This window comes from Periplaneta americana, chromosome 4 (assembly GCF_040183065.1).
Source record: "Periplaneta americana isolate PAMFEO1 chromosome 4, P.americana_PAMFEO1_priV1, whole genome shotgun sequence".
In the NCBI taxonomy this organism is placed as follows: domain Eukaryota; kingdom Metazoa; phylum Arthropoda; class Insecta; order Blattodea; family Blattidae; genus Periplaneta; species Periplaneta americana.
Window position 1 is genome coordinate 87,801,318 of NC_091120.1, and position 20,143 is coordinate 87,821,460.

The 20,143-nt window shown below is 33.0% G+C and overlaps 1 protein-coding gene across 1 annotated transcript in view; it reads right to left on the reverse strand.

The window, feature by feature from the left end:
- Window positions 1-3,506: 3,506 nt before the first annotated feature.
- Unc-76 (fasciculation and elongation protein Unc-76) overlaps window positions 3,507-20,143 on the reverse strand; it is a 480,336-nt gene continuing 463,699 nt past the window's right edge. The window contains exons 6-9 of the mRNA XM_069823700.1: window positions 18,359-18,612; window positions 14,865-14,940; window positions 11,597-11,662; window positions 3,507-8,698 (exon numbers count right to left, since the gene is read on the reverse strand). Coding sequence (XP_069679801.1) covers window positions 8,682-8,698; window positions 11,597-11,662; window positions 14,865-14,940; window positions 18,359-18,612 — 413 coding nt within the window. The 3' untranslated portion in view covers window positions 3,507-8,681. The remainder of the gene's footprint in view (window positions 8,699-11,596; window positions 11,663-14,864; window positions 14,941-18,358; window positions 18,613-20,143) is intronic.

Genomic DNA, 20,143 nt, shown 5'->3' on the forward strand with positions numbered 1-20,143 from the left:
CGGCAGCCAATCACGTTGCAGGTCGGCTACCTTTAAACGTGTGCGTCTTGTGATTCGATGCGGATGACGTTATGCACTTCCTAAGGCTCGATAAAAACTTAATATAATCATCCGCCATTTTGGCTCTTTCGTTGGTGTTCGCAGAAAGCACATGAGAACGTTATTTGCTGCTCAAATTTGCTCAATTACAGTACGTTTGATTTGTTACCATAGAAGCTACGACATGATAATGTTTAACGGTGTGGCAAATAGATTCCTGGTCTGCTAGCTCGGCAATGAAAGAACAAAAGTTGCGAATGATTCTACCTACCTAGACTTTATAGAGCCTTCACTTCCTAAGGCGTAAGCAAAGAGGAGGAGTCACGCTGGAAATAACAGCGATGCGACTATAACTCTGGAAAACTGATAAGGAGACAAAAGGTGGAGAATTCTAGTGGTACCGTAAAGTGGGGCGAATCCGATCAAAATTTTCAGTTTTTTGTAGATATTAACAATATAGATTTGTTACAACATAATGGAAATTTAAATTTAATTTCATTGAACCTTGAGGGTGATATGTCCATGATTTAATTTTGTTCATAATTATTATTTATTTTATTTTTAAAAATTTAATTGTTGATCGGTTTCACCTCTCATGTTGGGGTGAATCCGATCACATATTTATTTTCTTTATTCTATCGGATTCAGACTGTCAATGGGTGAAACCCACCACTGTTTTGAGTTTTAAAAAAACCTGTCCATAAAATAAATCAAATTTTATTACAGTTTCTGTTTTAACAAACGTATTATAAGATGTGTACAGTGTCCTACAAGTTCTCTCAAATAAACAACTGGCATTACAAAAACAATTTCTATCTTAAGCTAGCTGCATTGATACACATTTTCAAACAATGTGACTTACTATTCAATGTCATAAACATTAATATTATTGAAAATATATGTACCACGCCTTCCATGCTCTGGCACAACCTTCCGTACAATTTGTTTTTTTTTTTTTTTTTCTACTTCAATAGCATCCTCAATTTCTGGAAAGACAAAATACACACTGCTTTCAGCAACTTTCTTTCTTAAAAAAGTCATATTATATGTGTCATCATCATCATCTACACTGTCAATTCTTCCAATAAAAAATCGAATCCGCTTTTTTTGATGGGAATTTAACAATGGCAAAATCATTTTTATTTAGTTCTTCATTCCTTTTTCCATTTTCTATACCACTTCCATTATGTTCACGTCCATTTTGTTTCTTTTTTCCTTTAACTTTTTCTTCGCCGTCATTTTCATCATCATCTTCTTCTTCTTCTTCTTCTTCTTCATTGTCGGATAACGTGGAAATAGAAACTAAATCCTGAGAAACACCAGATTTCCCGTCCTCATCACTGTCATCACTTCCAACAATGTCTCTTGCCACAATTCCTTTGCCCGGAGTTAGGGGCAAGCGTTTTGCTCGACGAGGTGTTATATTTGATGATTCAACAAAACGAGCCTTTTTCAGTTGCATTTCAAATGCTGATGTCCAAGATCCTTCGGAATTATTGTCACCTGTGTCTTCTTCAGGAATCTACGAAATGACTTTATTCGGACATAATGGAACTATTCCTGCCTTCCTGAATCCAGACATGACATTGGTTTGAATATTCATGCCTATTTTTTCAAAGACACCCTTCAGTAACCTTGGAAATTCAGATTTCGGTACCGCATTGAGGAGAAATTCTGGTTTATAGTTGGATTTTCTTGTCGGCCCAACAACTTTCTCGTACACCCGCATGATCGGATTCACCCTACAAAATTGTAACATTGTGATTATTAATATGTAGCATCAAAATGACATTAGCTATGCGCATGCAAATTAATACTAGTACTAAAGAACCTTGTTAGAAAGTAAAAATATGATGACTTACCAATTTAACAACAGTAGTAAATTACAACAGGAGAAGTTATATTAAACACCACCTTCTTCTACGAACTCCACAAATATTATAAACGTCTGTTGAGGATAAAATCTGTTGACATCGCGCGCTATAACTGGCCATTGTTGTAGCTCAATTACACAAGAACAAGAAACATGAGTTGGCCTGGTGATTATTGTTACAGTGAAACGCCCACACTCCCCATTGTTGAAACACGTGCATATGATCGGTTTCAAACCATATGGTCGGAATCACCCCATTTTACGGTACAAAAAGATAGTATGTACTGCCAATCTAACAGTATAAATGAAAAGGATCACTCAGATAATGGACATCTTAGAGGAAACACATCATTATGTTACTTTGTACAGTAATTATTTCAGTTTTACAATTAGTAATGTTTCCCAAATGTCAACCGATTTCTGTATCACACTGTATGACATTATACAGTCCTTCAGAACTTCTCCCTGACGATACCGGTACACTAATTAATAGTAATTACAGCTCACAATTTATTTGTCAAACTACTGTATTATTTCGAAACTATTTGGGAGTGTGTATTTAAGGAGAAACCATGAGCAGTACCGGAAAAGAGAAACTTTTCTCATCTCTATAGTGCAGCAAATAAATGTATGTACTGCGCTTTGCTGCTGTCAGCCAATAAGAAAACAGTTGCTATATTTGAAATTTGTTTTGACTCATTCTACAGACACTGAGAACAGACAATAACATGAAACATAATGTAAGTTTTGAAATGTTGAAAACGTATTTACATTGATCATTCTTGGGAATTAATGTCTAGAGTCTTAGAATTGTGGTGACTACCTTTAGAACATGATACTGTAGCTACTATTTGCACCACCCAAAAACTGGCATGATCACTGTCCTTTCGTTAGAGATGATAAACTACTCAATCTTACTTATACAGCGTGAACCATAAGTCTTAATGTCATTAATATTCTTTGAGATATTTCAAACAAAAAAGGTTTAATAGAATTTTGCTCGTTTTTGCTTCTTTTTCAAGATAAATATTATTTTATATGAAACATTTCATAGCATGTTTTGGGAAAGTCGTTGATTTAATTTCCAATATGCTCAGTCAATTTAACCTCCGGATTCCTTAAAAGCCATAAATAAGTAAGTGTATTATAGTAAATGCTTGAAAGAATTTTAGTTTTGTCCTTTAAAGTGCAGAAATGTGATCCAAACAAATGTAACTTTTTTGTTCTGCAAAGGAATTTCACAATGTTACATATGTTCGGAACAATTTCTGCACATTTAAAGAACAAAACTAACATTCTTTCAAGCATCATATTACACTGCTCTCCTAAATTTACTTAGCATATTGGGAATTAAATCAATGGCTTTCCCAAAACATGCTATGGAATGTTTCATATAAAATAATTTTTATCTCGAAAAGGAAGCAAAAACGGGTAAACTTGTATTAAATTTTTCTGTTTGAAATATCTCAAAAAAACAACACCCTGAAAGTAATGTGTGTAATGACATTATTTACGGTTGGTTCATCCTATACACCTACCAGCAGATTAATAAATTAAGGCAGGTCGTAATGGAGGAAAGGATCGAAACTAGAAATAAATTACAAAGGCATCGTTTTTATTATTACATATAGTTACTAATATAAATAATACTGCATCATATTCATACAGGATAAATTGCAAGGCCAGTGTTCTGATGGAGCTCAACCTGAACAATAAAAGTAGCAACAAGAAAGCCACATATTCTAGTGTAACATCACAATAGAACGTAGTACACAGTGTGAAAATAATGTGACACAAAGTTAAATGACAAGATTTCTTGTAAGCTGCATCTGTGCAGACAGATCGTATAATTTAGAGAAATTAAGGCATCCAGTATTTTAACACATCATTACGACATTCAAGAGTATGGTAAAAATGTTTTAACGACATTAGTACTCCATCTTATGTTTCAAGAAATTCGATTGTTAGAACTGATTTATAGAAACAATATCAATTTCCAGTACTAAATTTCTTTAAAAATAATTTATAAAGCAGATTTGTGAATTATGAAAGTTCTCCCCATTACCATATTGTTTGTATTTTGATAGTTTTGGCCAAATAAAAAAGAGATGATCATGATTAATAATAATAATAATAATAATAATAATAATAATAATAATAATAATGTCTAATGAATGTTCTGAAAAATAAGCTCTAACAATGGAATGGTGAGCACCATACTCTGACTGCCTTTTTTTCCCCCTCGAAAAGACTCAGTATGGTATTCAATTTGACAGGACGTTAAAGATTAAAGATTTTGAAAACACAAAAAATTCCACTCCTAATCTGGGACTATTTGAATCCATGACCTTCCAGTCTGTAACCAGTTGCTCTACCAATTGAGTTATCTGACTGCATATAAAATATTACTATCTAAAATGTTGTATGAAATAATTATAAATTTTGAATACTTGCAATAAAGTAATTCTGCCATTAAAATTATTTTAAAATATTGATGCTTATCAGAAAGACACCACCATCAGAATCATTTGGAAGCAAAGAGCTTTATTGATTGATTAATAAAATAACTCTTTGTACCCTCATTCCTAAATATATGTATATTTTCTCTCAATCTGTATGTATTAGCTAAAGTAGCTGGTTGGATATAATGTCTCTACTATGGGACAAAGGGTATGTTCTTGTACTTGCTATCAAGGTCAGGCACTTCCTCATGGAATGGTAATACTAGGATGACAGATGGCAGAGACAATTTAAGTAAACATGCACTGTGGGATAAACTGTTCTGTATGAAAATACTAGATACCATGAATTTCTGTTTTTTTTTATTAATCTGCATTATTATTGATTGCATTCCAGGGTAGTTATTAAATGAACTCTAAAATTATAAAGTATACTAAGAACTTAACAAGGAAGAATATACATCTTAAAACTGTGTACATATAAAAATTAAAATTAATTGTTTTTTACATATTGTACATAGTATGTATGCATCTACAGTAAACATGCACATTTTACATCACGAGGAAACATGAAATAGTGTCTCGCTTGATACATTTTAATTTATACATAATATTAATGTTTCATTTCATTTCAAAGCGAATCATAGCGCAGATAATTGAATGAATGGCAAGATGGTGAAGCATAGCTGTTAAAGATTAAAATTACAGCTAAATATTGGCTCCACCTCGGCAATTACCTTAGTCTAAAAGAGAAGAAAACTAACATAGTCTTTGGTTTTCCTTAACCAATCTAGAGTTTCTTTTCTTTCTAGATTATTTCCTACAATTGGAGAGCTAATATCTCATATTCATTTTTTCCGGTTTTGATTTTAAATACTTAAAGATAACTATGTACAGTTACATCTCTTTTCCTCCCTTTTGGCCAGCTGGTTTCAATCACATTACAAACCTGTATTCGAATTGGTACATTGCACTGAGACAGATTGCAAAACCTATAATTAACACACACTCACACACAAAATGTACAACATAGCATCACAAAACCATCCCTAGCTAATCAGTTACTAGTGCACAGAAGAGATCTCGTAGAAAACAACACAATTGAGTGATGAGGAATGCTGCAAATGAAATTCGTATTAGCTAGGGTCCCAAAGTAACAGTTTTCAACCACCAAATTCTCCTTACACTCTGCAACAAAATTATTATCTAAATATTGCAAGAGGAAGCTTGGAATGATAATTTAATATCCATAGCATAAATATAATATTAGGAAAGGCTACTTTCCACATCTTGAACAGTCTGTTTCATATGAAGGGACTGAACAAAAATACAAATTTATATATTCCCCCACCTCATGGCACCGATGACTAGTGTAGTCTATTTCTTTATTCAGTAATAATATATATTTTTAATCCCTCACTCCAAGCAATTTTGTATATCAACACAAAACTATTTCCGGTACCTTATTACTATATGGACGATTTGAACATGTAATAAATTAATACATTCATACTTCCTTCATCATTCGTAGACTAGAGTTGGATGCTATCTGAATGAAGATAATGAGGAGGAATAATAACATGTTAAACTGCCTTCTGGAAATAGAGTATTTACGATAAAACAGCTTTCAAAAGAAACTGTAATGTTTCTATCATATGTGTTCTATATCCGAGTGTCTGAAAAGAGGCCACTGCACTGTATGTGATTTAAGTCTTCAATCTGATTTATACCTAGGTATACTATACGTACTTTTCGTGTACTCACTTGTCAGATCAATGCTTAAGTTCAACTTTTGCTTCCATTTTGAAAGATCATAAGAATTAGACATCTTAATTACATACTTTTAACACTTTATATCACTTCGGAATATGGTTATAACAGCAACTTTCAAGTGTTAACATGAAAACTAAGTTGTAAATTACCTAGTTGACTGGGAACTCATTAGCTCTAAAGATGGCTGACACAAAGCCGAAACTAGTCAATTATGTAATTTACAACTTAATTTTCATTGTGACACATGAATGTTGTTATAACCACATTTCTAAATCATAAGAATGTTACAGCTAAAAATATTTTATGATAAATAGTGTATCTTATTACACAAAACTAATTTAGTTATACCTGTTATGATGTTTTTAACTGTTTGTAGCATGTATGTCCTTTTTTACAGTTTTTAAAACAAAACATGGATCAGAAAGATTTTGTAAGTATATACCAGGCCATATTTAATGAACATCCATAACTTTTCTAACATCTATAAATAAATATAGAAAATCTTCTTTGATATCAGTTTTAAGATTAATTAAATTTAAGATCTTATTAACATGAAAATGATGTAAGAGTGAAGACAAATCAGTAATGACTTTTTGTGACTATTTACAACAATATATTCTTTCATATGACTCCCTTCAGAATGTATTGATACCTTTAAAAATGACCTGTTATATAATTAATTTTAATAGATAACTGAACTACCATAAACAAATATATTTAAAATCAGATTAAATAGACTAAATACAATCTCAACTAGGTACTATTGAAGCCCTACCTGCAGCTAGTGGCTCATTTCATTTTTATAATTATGAAAAATTGTATAGTGCTCTTATTCCACAGCCAATATATTATAATTATGTTCATTAAGAAGTTATATTATGAAAGCAAAAGTAACGATTTTATTCAAATTTATTTTTAAAAGTTACTGAATAGTGGTCAATGAAAAAAGAAGAAGAGAGCAAGTAGAAAATTACAAATATAATTTTCGTTTAAAAGGAAGTCGAACTTTATATGAACACAAATTTATGTACCGTATTTGTAATTAATATCATTAATGCCTATTCACCGAATATTTGATGTTGGTACAGTAGGCCTAACCACTGTTACAGAATAGCTTAAAGATAATTTACTTCAGTACTTCTCCTGTTGTATTTTGTCACGTTTATGTATAGCCTCTGTTCAATTTGCACCATTTATGATGTAATCAAATTTACAAATGGCAAAGTTTTGGAAGATGACTAATAATGAGTATAAAATATTTTACAACAACAGTCTTCAATTTCGCACCTGAAAACGTGACCAATTGTGACACGTGAGAGGAAAAGAACAACATAATACACAGATAGATTAGTTGTGTTGCATGCACTTCTTACAAACACAATCAAATTTTTTTAAGCACAAGACATTTTAAAATTAGTGTTGTAAAATGTTCTTTTCCCACCTTGTGCTTATGAACCAGAATAAAGTTACTTGGATTTCGTAGACATTTATTTATGCAGCCTTAATAATATTGAAGTTTACAAGAAATATGCTTCATTAGTAACTTCTTGTGCTTATTATTAGTATAGATAATTTTGAAGAAGAAAGTAATTGCATTGAATTATACGGTTTATTTAATGTATTTTGTGTGTATGAAGAAACACCTGTTGGCAGTTAGAGGTTTTTCTTTCATATCTGATTTATTAACTTTTACCATTTCAGACATGGGCAGAATTCTTTTTTTTTTTTTTTACTAATGTTAAATTTATCTCACAGCCTCCTAGGAGTTGGGCTGTAAGTGCTCAGTGGCACTATGGGGCATTCACAGTCATATACCAATAATACGCTTCTGTTTAATACCCTATTACTGACAAAGAAAGATCAGTAATAGCAAACTGGTCCCCATGTCCCTCAGTGCTCATGTCTGTACAAATTTAGTCCTGTTTCCTGGATTTATTCGCACTTAAACAAAAATTTATAATCTAGGTAACCTCAAAGTGAAGCAATTTACATAGCTGTAAATATTAATGATGTGTATCATGCCATTATTTGATGCAAGTGATAATAGTTGTAGCCTATATGGGTTTCCAACATCAAATAGACAATTTAAGACTTTGTGTTCTTTGTTTAAAAAGATAAATGATGACTTATTTATGTCAAGAAATGAGTTTTATGACAATAATAGGATACATGAGACGAGAAATTTTAATTGAACTTCAGAATAATTCAAACAATATTCTCCATGAACTTCGGGTAGAATTTTCAGTTAATGTGAAAAAGTAAAAGATGTTACCAACATTGTTTATCACAAGTGCCTAGAGATCCATTTCCCTTTCATCTGTGGTAACTCAATCTATGTTTACAATGAGTTAGTATGTACCATTGATACTTGTGGAGAGTATTCTACTTACAACTAGTACATGTGTGGTTTACAATTACATGTAACTGTCGTACATAATAAGACTTGAAGTTTCGAAGCACATTATCTGTTACGTTAAATAGTGTTGGTAGGTAGAATGATGTGTTGACTCTTCTATTTCTTCATAGCTGCCATTTCCTTACGTTGGACACAACACTGAAAAGAAAATTTTCTTTAATAATGAATACAGTGGAACCTTGATGCATCGTTCCTGTTATCGTTGTTTTCCCGTCTTTTTCGTCCACTTTTTTTTTTGGTCCCGGAAATAGTCCCATATAAATAATGTTATTTTTTTCCCCAGTTCCATCGTTCCTCAAACTATCGTTTCATCGCATTGATCGTTGCAAAATCACGGTCCCAACGCCATATTTTCTCACATGGATAGTTTTCTTTTACTTTGAAATGGGCGAACACAAAAACGACGTGGAGGTGTATAAACACTTGAGACAGTATTATTATGGAATATATTACACAGTCCTCTTACCTAACGAGATATGTCGTCTTAATGCTGCAAATTGTTTACAGTCAGCTGTGTTACAACACAGATGCCAATCTCCACAGTGGCAAGTGTTTCTGTACATTGTTTATGTTCAGTACATGAAATTATTTATTGAAATTTTTAACTCTTCCATTTCTACAGTTCTCATTCTAATGAGGCAGAATCTGGTATAGAATATTCACAGTCAACCTTTTAGTGAAAAATGCTTATGGCTAAATAAAACAAGGTGCTACTCCCTCTCCCATCAACCAGTTAGCCTACATCTGTACTTGAAATGGAAATTTATCGACTAGTTGTTTTATAGCATGTATGTTAAACCAGATAAATAGTGAAAGAAAAAATAATCCACTGTAATATAATTCGCCATAAAAATGCATCCTGTTACTGGTATTCACAAGAGGCACTCGTGTTGAAACTCTAACTGAAACTCTGGGGATATACTGGTACTCAGATACTGTTGTTGCTATTGTACAATGGTGATTAGATGTAAGTAGCTTGCTTGCTCTTGCTTCCCAATAGAGACCTAATATTTTATGGTTTTGCCGATCTTTTGTGTGTGGTTTTTGGCAAGTTCCTTTGTTGAGGATTTCCCCTGTCTCTCTGTATATTATACAGAGTGATCCATATAAACTTTGTCATTTTAATGAGTTATCATTTCTCTTTGGGAGCTAGTATAAACTTGAAATTGATTATCATCTCTGTGGTTCTGGAAGAATTTTATATTGATACCCCAGGCACAATTGTGATCCATTGTTGATATTGATATTGGCTATTATTGCAGAATGCATGTATTGGTAGTAATTATTTCGCCGAATATCACAAAATACAGTACTTACTTCGACAGCATGCTTTTGTGCTAAAAACGTACTGAATGACAAATTCCCTGGTTAAAACGCAACGGACATTTCGAACAGAATTTGTTGTGCACAGTGTTTCAACCAAGCAACAATTTTGTCGATAGTGAGAAAGCTGAAAAAACTGGCTTACTTGTTAGCGAGAGTGGAAAACATAGACCTGCAATTTCTTAAAACTTGTGTGAATGATGTTCGTAACATTTACTGAACTCACCAAAGAAACTATTGTGCTCATTAAGCCAGGACATAGGCTACCCATATGCCACGTCATGTCAGAAAACAGCAACAAAGAAATCGCGTTTATGAGCATACATAGTCCATGTAATGTAGGAACTGAAGGAAAATATACTTGCAAATTCGAGTGCATTATTGACAAAAAAACACTGTCGAAGTGAATACTGCATATTTACGATATTACCACAGTCTAGTATATACTGTACAGTCACGAAGCTTGAGTTGTTGAGGGTACTACAAACAATAGACTGTGCAGGTACTATTTCGCATTGTCTGTAATGAGGCGATAGTAGCGATCCTAGTGGTTAGCAACTACCTATGGATGCATATTTACTACGTATTGAACTTCGTGACTGTATATACTTGACTGTGATATTACGGTGAACTTAATCACTACATATGTTCTACAATTATAGGCAATATAAATATCAACAATGGACGACAATCTTGCCAGCGGCACCAATATAAATTCTTCCAGAACCACAGAGATCATAATATTCAATTTCAAATTTATACTAACTCCATAAGAGAATTAATTATAACTCACCTCTCTGTCTCAAGCACTACTACGTTTAATCTCTTTAGTCTTAATCAAAAGACAACCTTGAGGATATCTATGTAGAAGTGTGCCAAGAGAGGAGTGAATAAATAAAAATTGATGATGGCAATAAAACGGCAAGCCTACCAGTAGTGCCTAATTTAAATATTCTGCAAAAAATGTTCAAATGCAGACTTCGAAATGTTACAGCAAAATACAATTGAGGACCGTTTTTGCAAAACTTGCTAACTGAAAAAACTAAATTTTACAGGAGAGACAAAACACTGTAGTAAGGAAGTTTTGCTGTAACTCTTACTTATAGCAGAAAGCAAGTTTTGAAAAAACGATCACATTTTGACACACTAAAATGAAGAGAAATAATCCAATTTTACTAAGACGCCTTTTACATCATGTAGAGGCCTGCCTTATGTTAACGAATCCATAAAAATCTCAATTTTGCAAATTCTGCAGTTAGCAAGTTTTGCAAGAACGGTCCTCAATTGTGCGCATATTTACTGCTGTTGTAACTCAGATTATTCACATTCCCAGAGACTATAATGATTTTAAGACCTAGCTAACCCTACCATACCCCATCATTTCAGTATAACCTGACTGGGTAAACAGTAAGCCTACCTTATTTACTAACTAGTGCATTATATTCTAAGCAACTAGTTTCGTATTTAATAAGCAGGTGATATGTTACCTAAGATTAAGAAGATTGTAAAATATTCTATTTTCATCATGTTTATCACTGTTAGATTAATGTACACTGATGATGTCATGAATAATTATATTTCAAAAGCTAATAAAAAATCTATTCTACTCTAATCTAATCTAATCATTGGTAAATGTACAAATTTTTCGCATATATTTTCCGTTGGTTTTACTTCAATCATACATATGATATGAGTGCTATAAAACATACTCACCTTTTAGTATGTAATCTGTCAAAAGTGTAGGAACAGTTGGACTATCTTCATTGATAGCTTTCAATACTGAAAGAGAGGGAGAGAGCGAAGAATGTGTTAGAATAGCACTTTTAATTCTTTTATTTCTTGAGGTATTATTGTCATCATGATTTCTTTCACTAAAAATAATGATACTGAATCTAGACTATCTACTCTCGAAAAACTCAAAGCGACTATAAAGAAGTCACTACTCAGAAGATTAAAAGTAGAAATAATTTTAAAATGTTATAACACTATGGCATTTGTTACACTTACATATGGTTCAGAGCGTGTCTACAAGAAAAATAAAAAGAATTGAAGCAGCAGAGATGCAATTGTTCTGAATCTTAGCAATTTTATTACACACTGCTCTAACATCAGAGAAATGAATATATCTGTCAACAAAATATGCCGAACTTAATAGACATCATAACTCCATACAGAAATTATTAGTTGCCAGCACGTCTCATAGATGCACAATGACCACATCAGACTAAAGATCATGCAGTACCGTGCAATTAAACATGAAAACCTAATAAAAAAAAAAGCCTGAACAATCAATAAAACGTGGACAGAACAGATCTAGAGCGTATGATGTAAAGATTGTGATGATGGTGATATTATTATTATTATTATTATTATTATTATTATTATTATTATTATTATTATTATTATTATTATTATTATTATTATTATTATTATTATAGTAAAACTTCTTTTGTACATTTTGCACTTATGCCTTCTTTCACATTTGTTCTTTTTTTTCTGAAGTCCCTGCAAAATTCCTATACCTTCCATGTTAATCTATTTCGATTAAGTGTTTCTTACACTTCATTCATTCATTCATTCATACATTCATTCATTCATAGTTTTCTGCCCAAGACAGGACTTTCACTGCAAACCCAGCATTCTCGAATCTTCCCCCTTTTTTGCCTTTCTCTTTGTCTCCGCATATAATCCATTATCTTAGTGTTATCTATTATCTGATATCTTATTCTGTCCCGAACTTTCCTCCCATTCACCATTCTAGTGCATCCTCCAGTAGGCAGTTTCTTCTTAGCCAGTGACCCAGTAAATTTCTTTTTCTCTTCTGATCAGTTACAGCATTATTCTTTCTTCACCCACTCTCTCCAGACAGCTTCATTTCTTATTCTGTCTGTCCATTTGACATCCTCCATTCTTCTCCATATCCACATTTCAAATGCTGCTAGTTCTTTCTCTTCACTTCGTCGTAATATCCACATTTCTGCCCCACACTCCACACAAAGCATTTCACTAGTTTCTTAATTTTTTTTAGACTTATACGATTACAGTGATAATGTAAGAATGTGAAAATACAGCATGTGTACTGTACATTTTAAGATGTGATTCACTTTGAAATTCGTGGAAATTCGAAGTTGCCCACACTTGCCTTCAACAATCTTGTGTCTTCTAATGATGCTATTACAGTTTAGAAACAGTGAAACATTTCGCAACACACCATGATGTAACTGAACAAATTATGAAACAGTTACCACAATTTGAGGGCATAGTTTATGCCAGATGTTATTAAATTTAATGTCATTTCATTTATACATTTTCTTCATACGTTTTGTCTTCAGACACCCATAAAATGTATAAATGAAGTTTTACTGTTGTTTGTTGTTTATGTATGTATGTATGTATGTATGTATGTATGTATGTATGTATGTATGTATGTATGTATGTATGTATGTATGTATGTATGTATGTATGTATGTATGTATGTATGTATGTATGTATGTATGTATGTATGAATGTATGTATGTATGTATATATGAGAATATTAGAAAATTAATGGCAACACTATAGTTTTTACAAGATAAGATAACTTTTTTAGGAAGATTTTAATATTACTTACTTACTTACTTATGGCTTTTAAGGAACCCGGAGGTTCATTGCCGCTCTCACATAAGCCCACCATTGGTCCCTATCCTGTGCAAGATTAATCCAGTCTCTATCATCATATCCCACCTCCCTCAAATCCATTTTAATATTATCCTCCCAGCTACGTCTCTAGATTATGCCATTAGGAAAGTCTAGGACAACAGAGAGGGTTTGGAATTGAACGGGTTACATCAGCTGCTTGTCTATGCGAATGACATGAATATGTTAGGAGAAAATCCAAAAATAATTAGCGAAAACACGGAAATTTTACTTGAAGTAAAGAGATAGGTTTGAAAGTAAATCCCGAAGAGACAAAGTATGTCTCGTGACCAGAACATAGTACGAAATGGAAATATAAAAATTGGAAATTTATCCTTCGAAGAGGTGGAAAAGTTCAAATATCTTGGAGCAACAGTAACAAATATAAATGACACTCGGGAGGAAATTAAACGCAGAATAAATATGGGAAATGCCTGTTATTATACGGTTAAGAAGCTTTTGTCATGCAGTCTGCTCTGAAAAAACCTGAAAGTTAGAATTTATAAAACAGTTATATTACCATTTGTTATGTATGGTTATGAAACTTGGACTCTCACTTTGAGAGAGGAACAGAGGTTAAGAGTGTTCGAGAATAAGGTGCTTAGGAAAATATTTGAGGCTAAGAGGGATGAAGTTACAGGAGAAAGTTACACAACGTAGAACTGCACGCATTGTATTTTTCACCTGACATAATTAGGAATATTAAATCCAGATGTTTGAGATGGACAAGGCATGTAGTATGTATGGGTGAGTCCAGAAAGCATATAGAGTGTTAGTTGGGAGGCCGGAGGAAAAAAGACCTTTGGGGAGGCCGAGATGTAGATGAGAGGATAATACAAAAATGGATTTGAGGGAGGTGGGATATGATGGTAGAGCTGGATTTTAATCTTGCTTAGGATAGGGACCGACAGTGGGCTTATGTGAAGGCGGCTCCGAGTTCTTTAAAAGCCATTTGTAAGTAAATATATATTTTAACAATTTATTACAAGGGTCATAATTGTTACCTGACACCAGTATGTTATTTTCATTAATAAATTAATTTGAAAATAGTAGGCTATATATAAAAATCTTTTCTGGCATAAAATATATATTATCATTGAAAATGTATATTTAAAAGTGATGATCAACAAATGAAAAAAAATTGCCGATAAGTAGGCTATTCTTAACTTAGAGATCATAATTATCAATTTACTTATTTAAAATTAATTTCTATATTATTAATGTCAGGAAGGGGTTGAATGATTTCGATTGTAACACATCGCTCAGGCTTCTTCTGAGAATCCATATACCAGTAATTATTACTTACTTTTGATAAGGACTTGTAGAGCTTGGTTGTCTGGTGGCCCGCTTCCCAAATGGTATGGGATGACTGTTGTCAGGTACTAGCAACGTAAACAAAGTATGCAAATTACACAATAAGTCGGGAAACTTAACTTCTAATCCATGTTACAGTGCAGAAGTTACAAATTCTATTTAATATTGTACCTACAGAATATTTGTTTTACCATGACATGTAATGGCTGATTTGAGGTTAAGAAATAAAGCTCATGTCTATACTTAAACAGGAATCTCTTAAAGTGCATCTACATGGTTCAACTTTTCTTTCAACTTTACACATTCAAGCAATGCATGCAAGATTGATATTTAATATTAATTAATATAATACTGTAAACGTAGTAAAGATGACTGTCAAAACGGCGCACCATGTAGATACAAAATCTTCGTGCATCTTAATTGAACACACATTTTAAACTTGATTCTTTCAATATTCTTCCCAGATTGCATGCATATATGTATGGAAAATTGAACGGTGTAGATGCAGCTTTAGACTGTTTAAAATGTGAAATTTCCAAACTTGGAAGACTGCTTCATTGTTATGTATTCATAAAAAAACATAATCAAAGCTTATGCAACATATTTAAATAATTATGAGAATAATATGTCAATTAAGGTTTTCGTCTCAACAATGTTTGTCTAAGTTATATAATTACATCAGATTTTACTGGCCATTGCTGTTTGGACATCTCTGTAATAATTTTCTTTCTAATAACACTTACACACCAGCACATCACTGAATTTCTTCCTTGCTGCCTGCAGATCTCTATTGTCTAGCTTTCCCACTTTTTTTTTTTACAAAACTTATGGTAACTATCGGTACTCATTAGGTGACTATTGGATTTTTATGTTCTCATTATACGCAATATAAAAAGAAAGTGTCTTTGACAAGGGAAAAGCATGTGTAATTTGTTGTGAACTGCTGTAACGTCCTATGACTATTACACAAAACCAGATTTATACCTTCATAATAATAGATATGATTACAGACTTTCAGCAAATTCTTCATCCGTGCTGTCGATTGTTAGTGACTAACAACTGCTTGTTGTTAAAGTGACACAGAAATAAGATTCCTTTATGGCACTGCTCTTTTTCATGCACTTTACAATATTGTGTGTGATCGTAATAATATTAAGTCCTACAATAGATCATAAAAATAAGTAGGGATAAGGAGAGAGAGGAAATGAAGAAAAACGAGTTCTTTTAAGAAGTAATGCACACTAAGTGCGAAATAAAGAAACAAAAAACACAATACACGTGTTCACGGGCATACAAGTAGAGTATTGAGTTTCAAGGAGCAAGTTTAATTTACTTTTACGGAAATTTTCTGTTTATGCATATATATGTATGTATATTTTTTAAACTATAGCCTCCTACAAGCACACAAGATAATAAAAGTTTGTTACTGGCCACCAATTTCAATTCTACAGATAAATTTCGATATCTTGTTCTCTACAGAAATCAAACACATCAATACTAAATAAATAACAAATCATCTTGTAGCAAAAGTATAAGCATTCCCTTGTTAAAGATATGTCTACAGACATTAAATCCTAAAATATACCCAAGTACAGGCAGTCATAATATTATGTCCTGTTGTTTCACAAGATGTTCTGTTATACATAATATGTGAGGTTTATGACTTTGAGATGGTAAAGCATTGATTAAGTAATCAGTTTTTTGTTTTAATCCCTTAATATTTTGATGAATAATAGTTAAATCACTGTGTTTAGAATATTCATTATTTGAAACTTCATAATATTCAACATTTAAATGAACCTGTTTTACGGACACTGAAATATCAGAACTCTGTTTACTCACAAATGGTTACTGATATCTCTAATGCGAACAGCAATAAGAAGCGAAATGTGCTTCTTGCCTCTACCATTTAAATGCAGTCCATGTTATGTATTTTCACACCTTCTTATAGGACATACATTTGAGATTTTCACGAAAATACACGTTTCACGCATATAAAAGTAATATTAAAAATGATTACAACACCCAGGGCTACTACAAAAGAATCATTCATTTTCAAACTGCTAATTTTCCAAAGTATTACTCGTATAACAATGAGTGATACATCAAAAGAATCATACACGCAACACATTTATTCCCACACTCCACAAATGTTCTATGTGTGCCTCTCAGGTGACATGACATACGTCCAGGCAGTAATCCAGTTCGTTCCACACATTGTGTAGCGTTGTCCTGTCAATGGCCATTACTACATTATTGATGCGCTCCCTCAGCTGTACCAGTGTTTGTGGCAGTGGAGGTACATAGACGCGGTCCTTAATGTACCCCCAAAGGTAGAAGTCACATGGCGTTAGGTCTGGTGACCTGGGGGGCCAAGGGAACAGAGCTTGGTCATATGCACCAACATGCCCAATCCAGTGATTCGGCAGTTCATGGTTCAGGTATTCACAGACAGCAAGCATCCAATGAGGTTTGAATGATATGGTTTGTCGTCGCAAAATCTTCCACACAGTTTGCTGTGGTATTCCAAGTTCGTGACTTCCACGGGCTGTTGATTTTTGTGGACTAAGCACGAAAGATTCTAGCATTCTCTCCACTGTTTCATCAGGCACTGTCAGTTGACCGGTATTTTTTCCCTTACACAGACAACCAGTGTCCCTGAATTGCTGATACCACCGCAAAATGCTCTGTTTACATGGCGGTTCGTGTCTGAATGCGCATTGCACTGTTATAACAGACTTACATCTCACATATTCCAACACACAAAAACTGTTTTCTTGTTTTGTCACCATTTTGTGCAGGCACTACACTCATGCTGCCAACTGGTGTACACAATGCAAACCAGGTGCGTTTCCGGTTCTTTTGATGTATCACTCATTGTTGTACAAGGAATACCTTTGGAGAATATAGCAGTTTGAAAACGAATGATTCTTTTGTAGTAGCCTTGTATTATAAATAGCTATATCACGTGATTTCTATCAACACACAATAACGTATGCAGTTAAATAAAGATATTTACTAGTAGATATAGCTATATCACGTGATTTCTATCAACACACAATAACGTATGCAGTTAAATAAAGATATTTACTAGTAGATAACAATGTTGATCTCGACATGTACCTTCTGTGATGTCAAACGCAAAACTTTTACATTTCCTGTAGGGAGAACACACATTTTCTAACAGCAGAATTAAATTCTGCAGGGAACGTGTGTAGCCTAAACATGTGTGTTGCAAAGAATAATAAGAAATAGTTTACATTTAATTCGGTATGCTTTCAATATCCACACAACATGGTAAATAATAGGGTGAAAGCAATGAACATTTACTTTTGAATCATTTCACTTAAATAGCCTTCAACTAAAGAAAATAAAAGAAAATCTATTATTGTTGAAATACGAAATAACAGATCCTCATGATTTTCAAAATGCAAATTTTGAATGACCATTAATCAGAGTTGTTAAATTTGTTTTACTTTCACTCACCTTGGGGTCAAGACCATTAGGTGTGCGGGTTGCAGTATTGCTGCGTCCTGTTCGTTTACGTTCAACATGATATTGTCGTCGTTTATTCTGTACAGCCAGTAGCAGCGAGATAAATGTGTTCTTCAGTTCCTTTTCATATTCCAATTCATCACGCAATGCGAGTTCTGCGATAAGTGTCTCTGAAAATTCCCGAATCAGCACTTCTAGTTCCAGGTAAAGTTCATTGAGTTGTGATAAACTCAGCGTTTTTAATTCTGAAACAAACATATTAATAAAAAATTGTATGCACTTCAAAATAAAGCTTCCAATCTTTTAACCAATAATAAAATTTATGTTCTCAAATGTATGGTAAATGCTTGGAAGGTTTCTTCCAAGTAGGTATCTCAGTTTCTTCTATCAACCTCTTTTCGCCTTTACATAGCTTCTATTTAAAAGAGACACAAAGGTTAATTCTTCAATTTTAAACATTACATCAAACACATACGTACAATTAGTGTATTTTAAATACATAATACAAATTAATTATATTGTTAACTGATGAAATTGATCAAAATTCTGGGTAAAATTACACAATGCTCTTTCTTCTAAGACAGCTGTATCAGTGAATAATCTTTGTTAACCGTTAGGAGCCGTGTGTCCAATATAGTGGTCAGCTAGTATTATGGTCATGACGTGATATAACATGTTATAAATTGTATGTTATATATAAAATACGTTGATATTATTTAATTTTATATAACATTAAGGACAATGCACTTGATTAAAACAACAACAAAAAATTTTTTAATTTTTTTTTAAAGGAGCAAAATCATTTCAACTGCAGTCAACTGAAACCCCTTCAGCTTCTATGCATACCATTACACCGATTGTTTTACATGGGCCCTCCCCATCCTTTACTACAGGCTCAATTGACTGCAGTGACCGGGACATGAACCTGCGATCTTAGGCACGATATGCTGGCCAGACATATCTTGTGCTAACAAGCCCAACACGAAATTACCCGATTATGCAAGTATACGAACCCCTGGTTAAGAGTTAAGCATTTGCGTGCAATAGTAGTACAAGTCTTCCGGCTTCTAAGAGTTAATAAGGGATCAATTGAAATTAATCTTCAACTATTACTAAGCACTAGTTGTAAAACATGTGCAGGTCATGAACGGACAATCTTTGCACCAGTTTTCGTTTACTTTTCTATAACAACCCTACCCTGATGACAAATTTTATTCCTCTTTTTCTCTCTTACGGAGGAGAGGCCCAACTCTTATTGTGCTTACCATTTCTAATTTTATCCCTTAATTTTTCAATAACATCCTCTGCCTTTCTGTGTGTGCTGGTTTGTCGAAAAAGTCATATTGCTTTGCCATGAAAAAATTTGTTACAGTATTTATTTTTCCCTAAAGACGAACCGAAAAACCAGAAACTAAATGTGGCATGTAAATAAATAACATGTCAAGTGCCAAAAAGTTGAAATTTGAGTTAGTGGTGAAATAATGTTATAAATGTCATCGCCAATAATACTGTATATATTCTGATCTAATCACAGAACAAACGCAAAATAGTTACTGAAAAAATCCGCAAGTTAGTGCACGAGTCATTCACCAGTGTTAATAGTTAAATAATAAGTCAAGCGCTAAAACATAATATCTAAACTTATTTCTAATTAATGTGAAGAGCTCGTCAGATGAAGTAGCTGTATTATGGACTTATTAAAAGTAAATAAAACCTAATACTGTGAAATGGAAGGGGAAAAACTAGAAAGAGAGGAAGAAATTAAGAAGTGAAGGA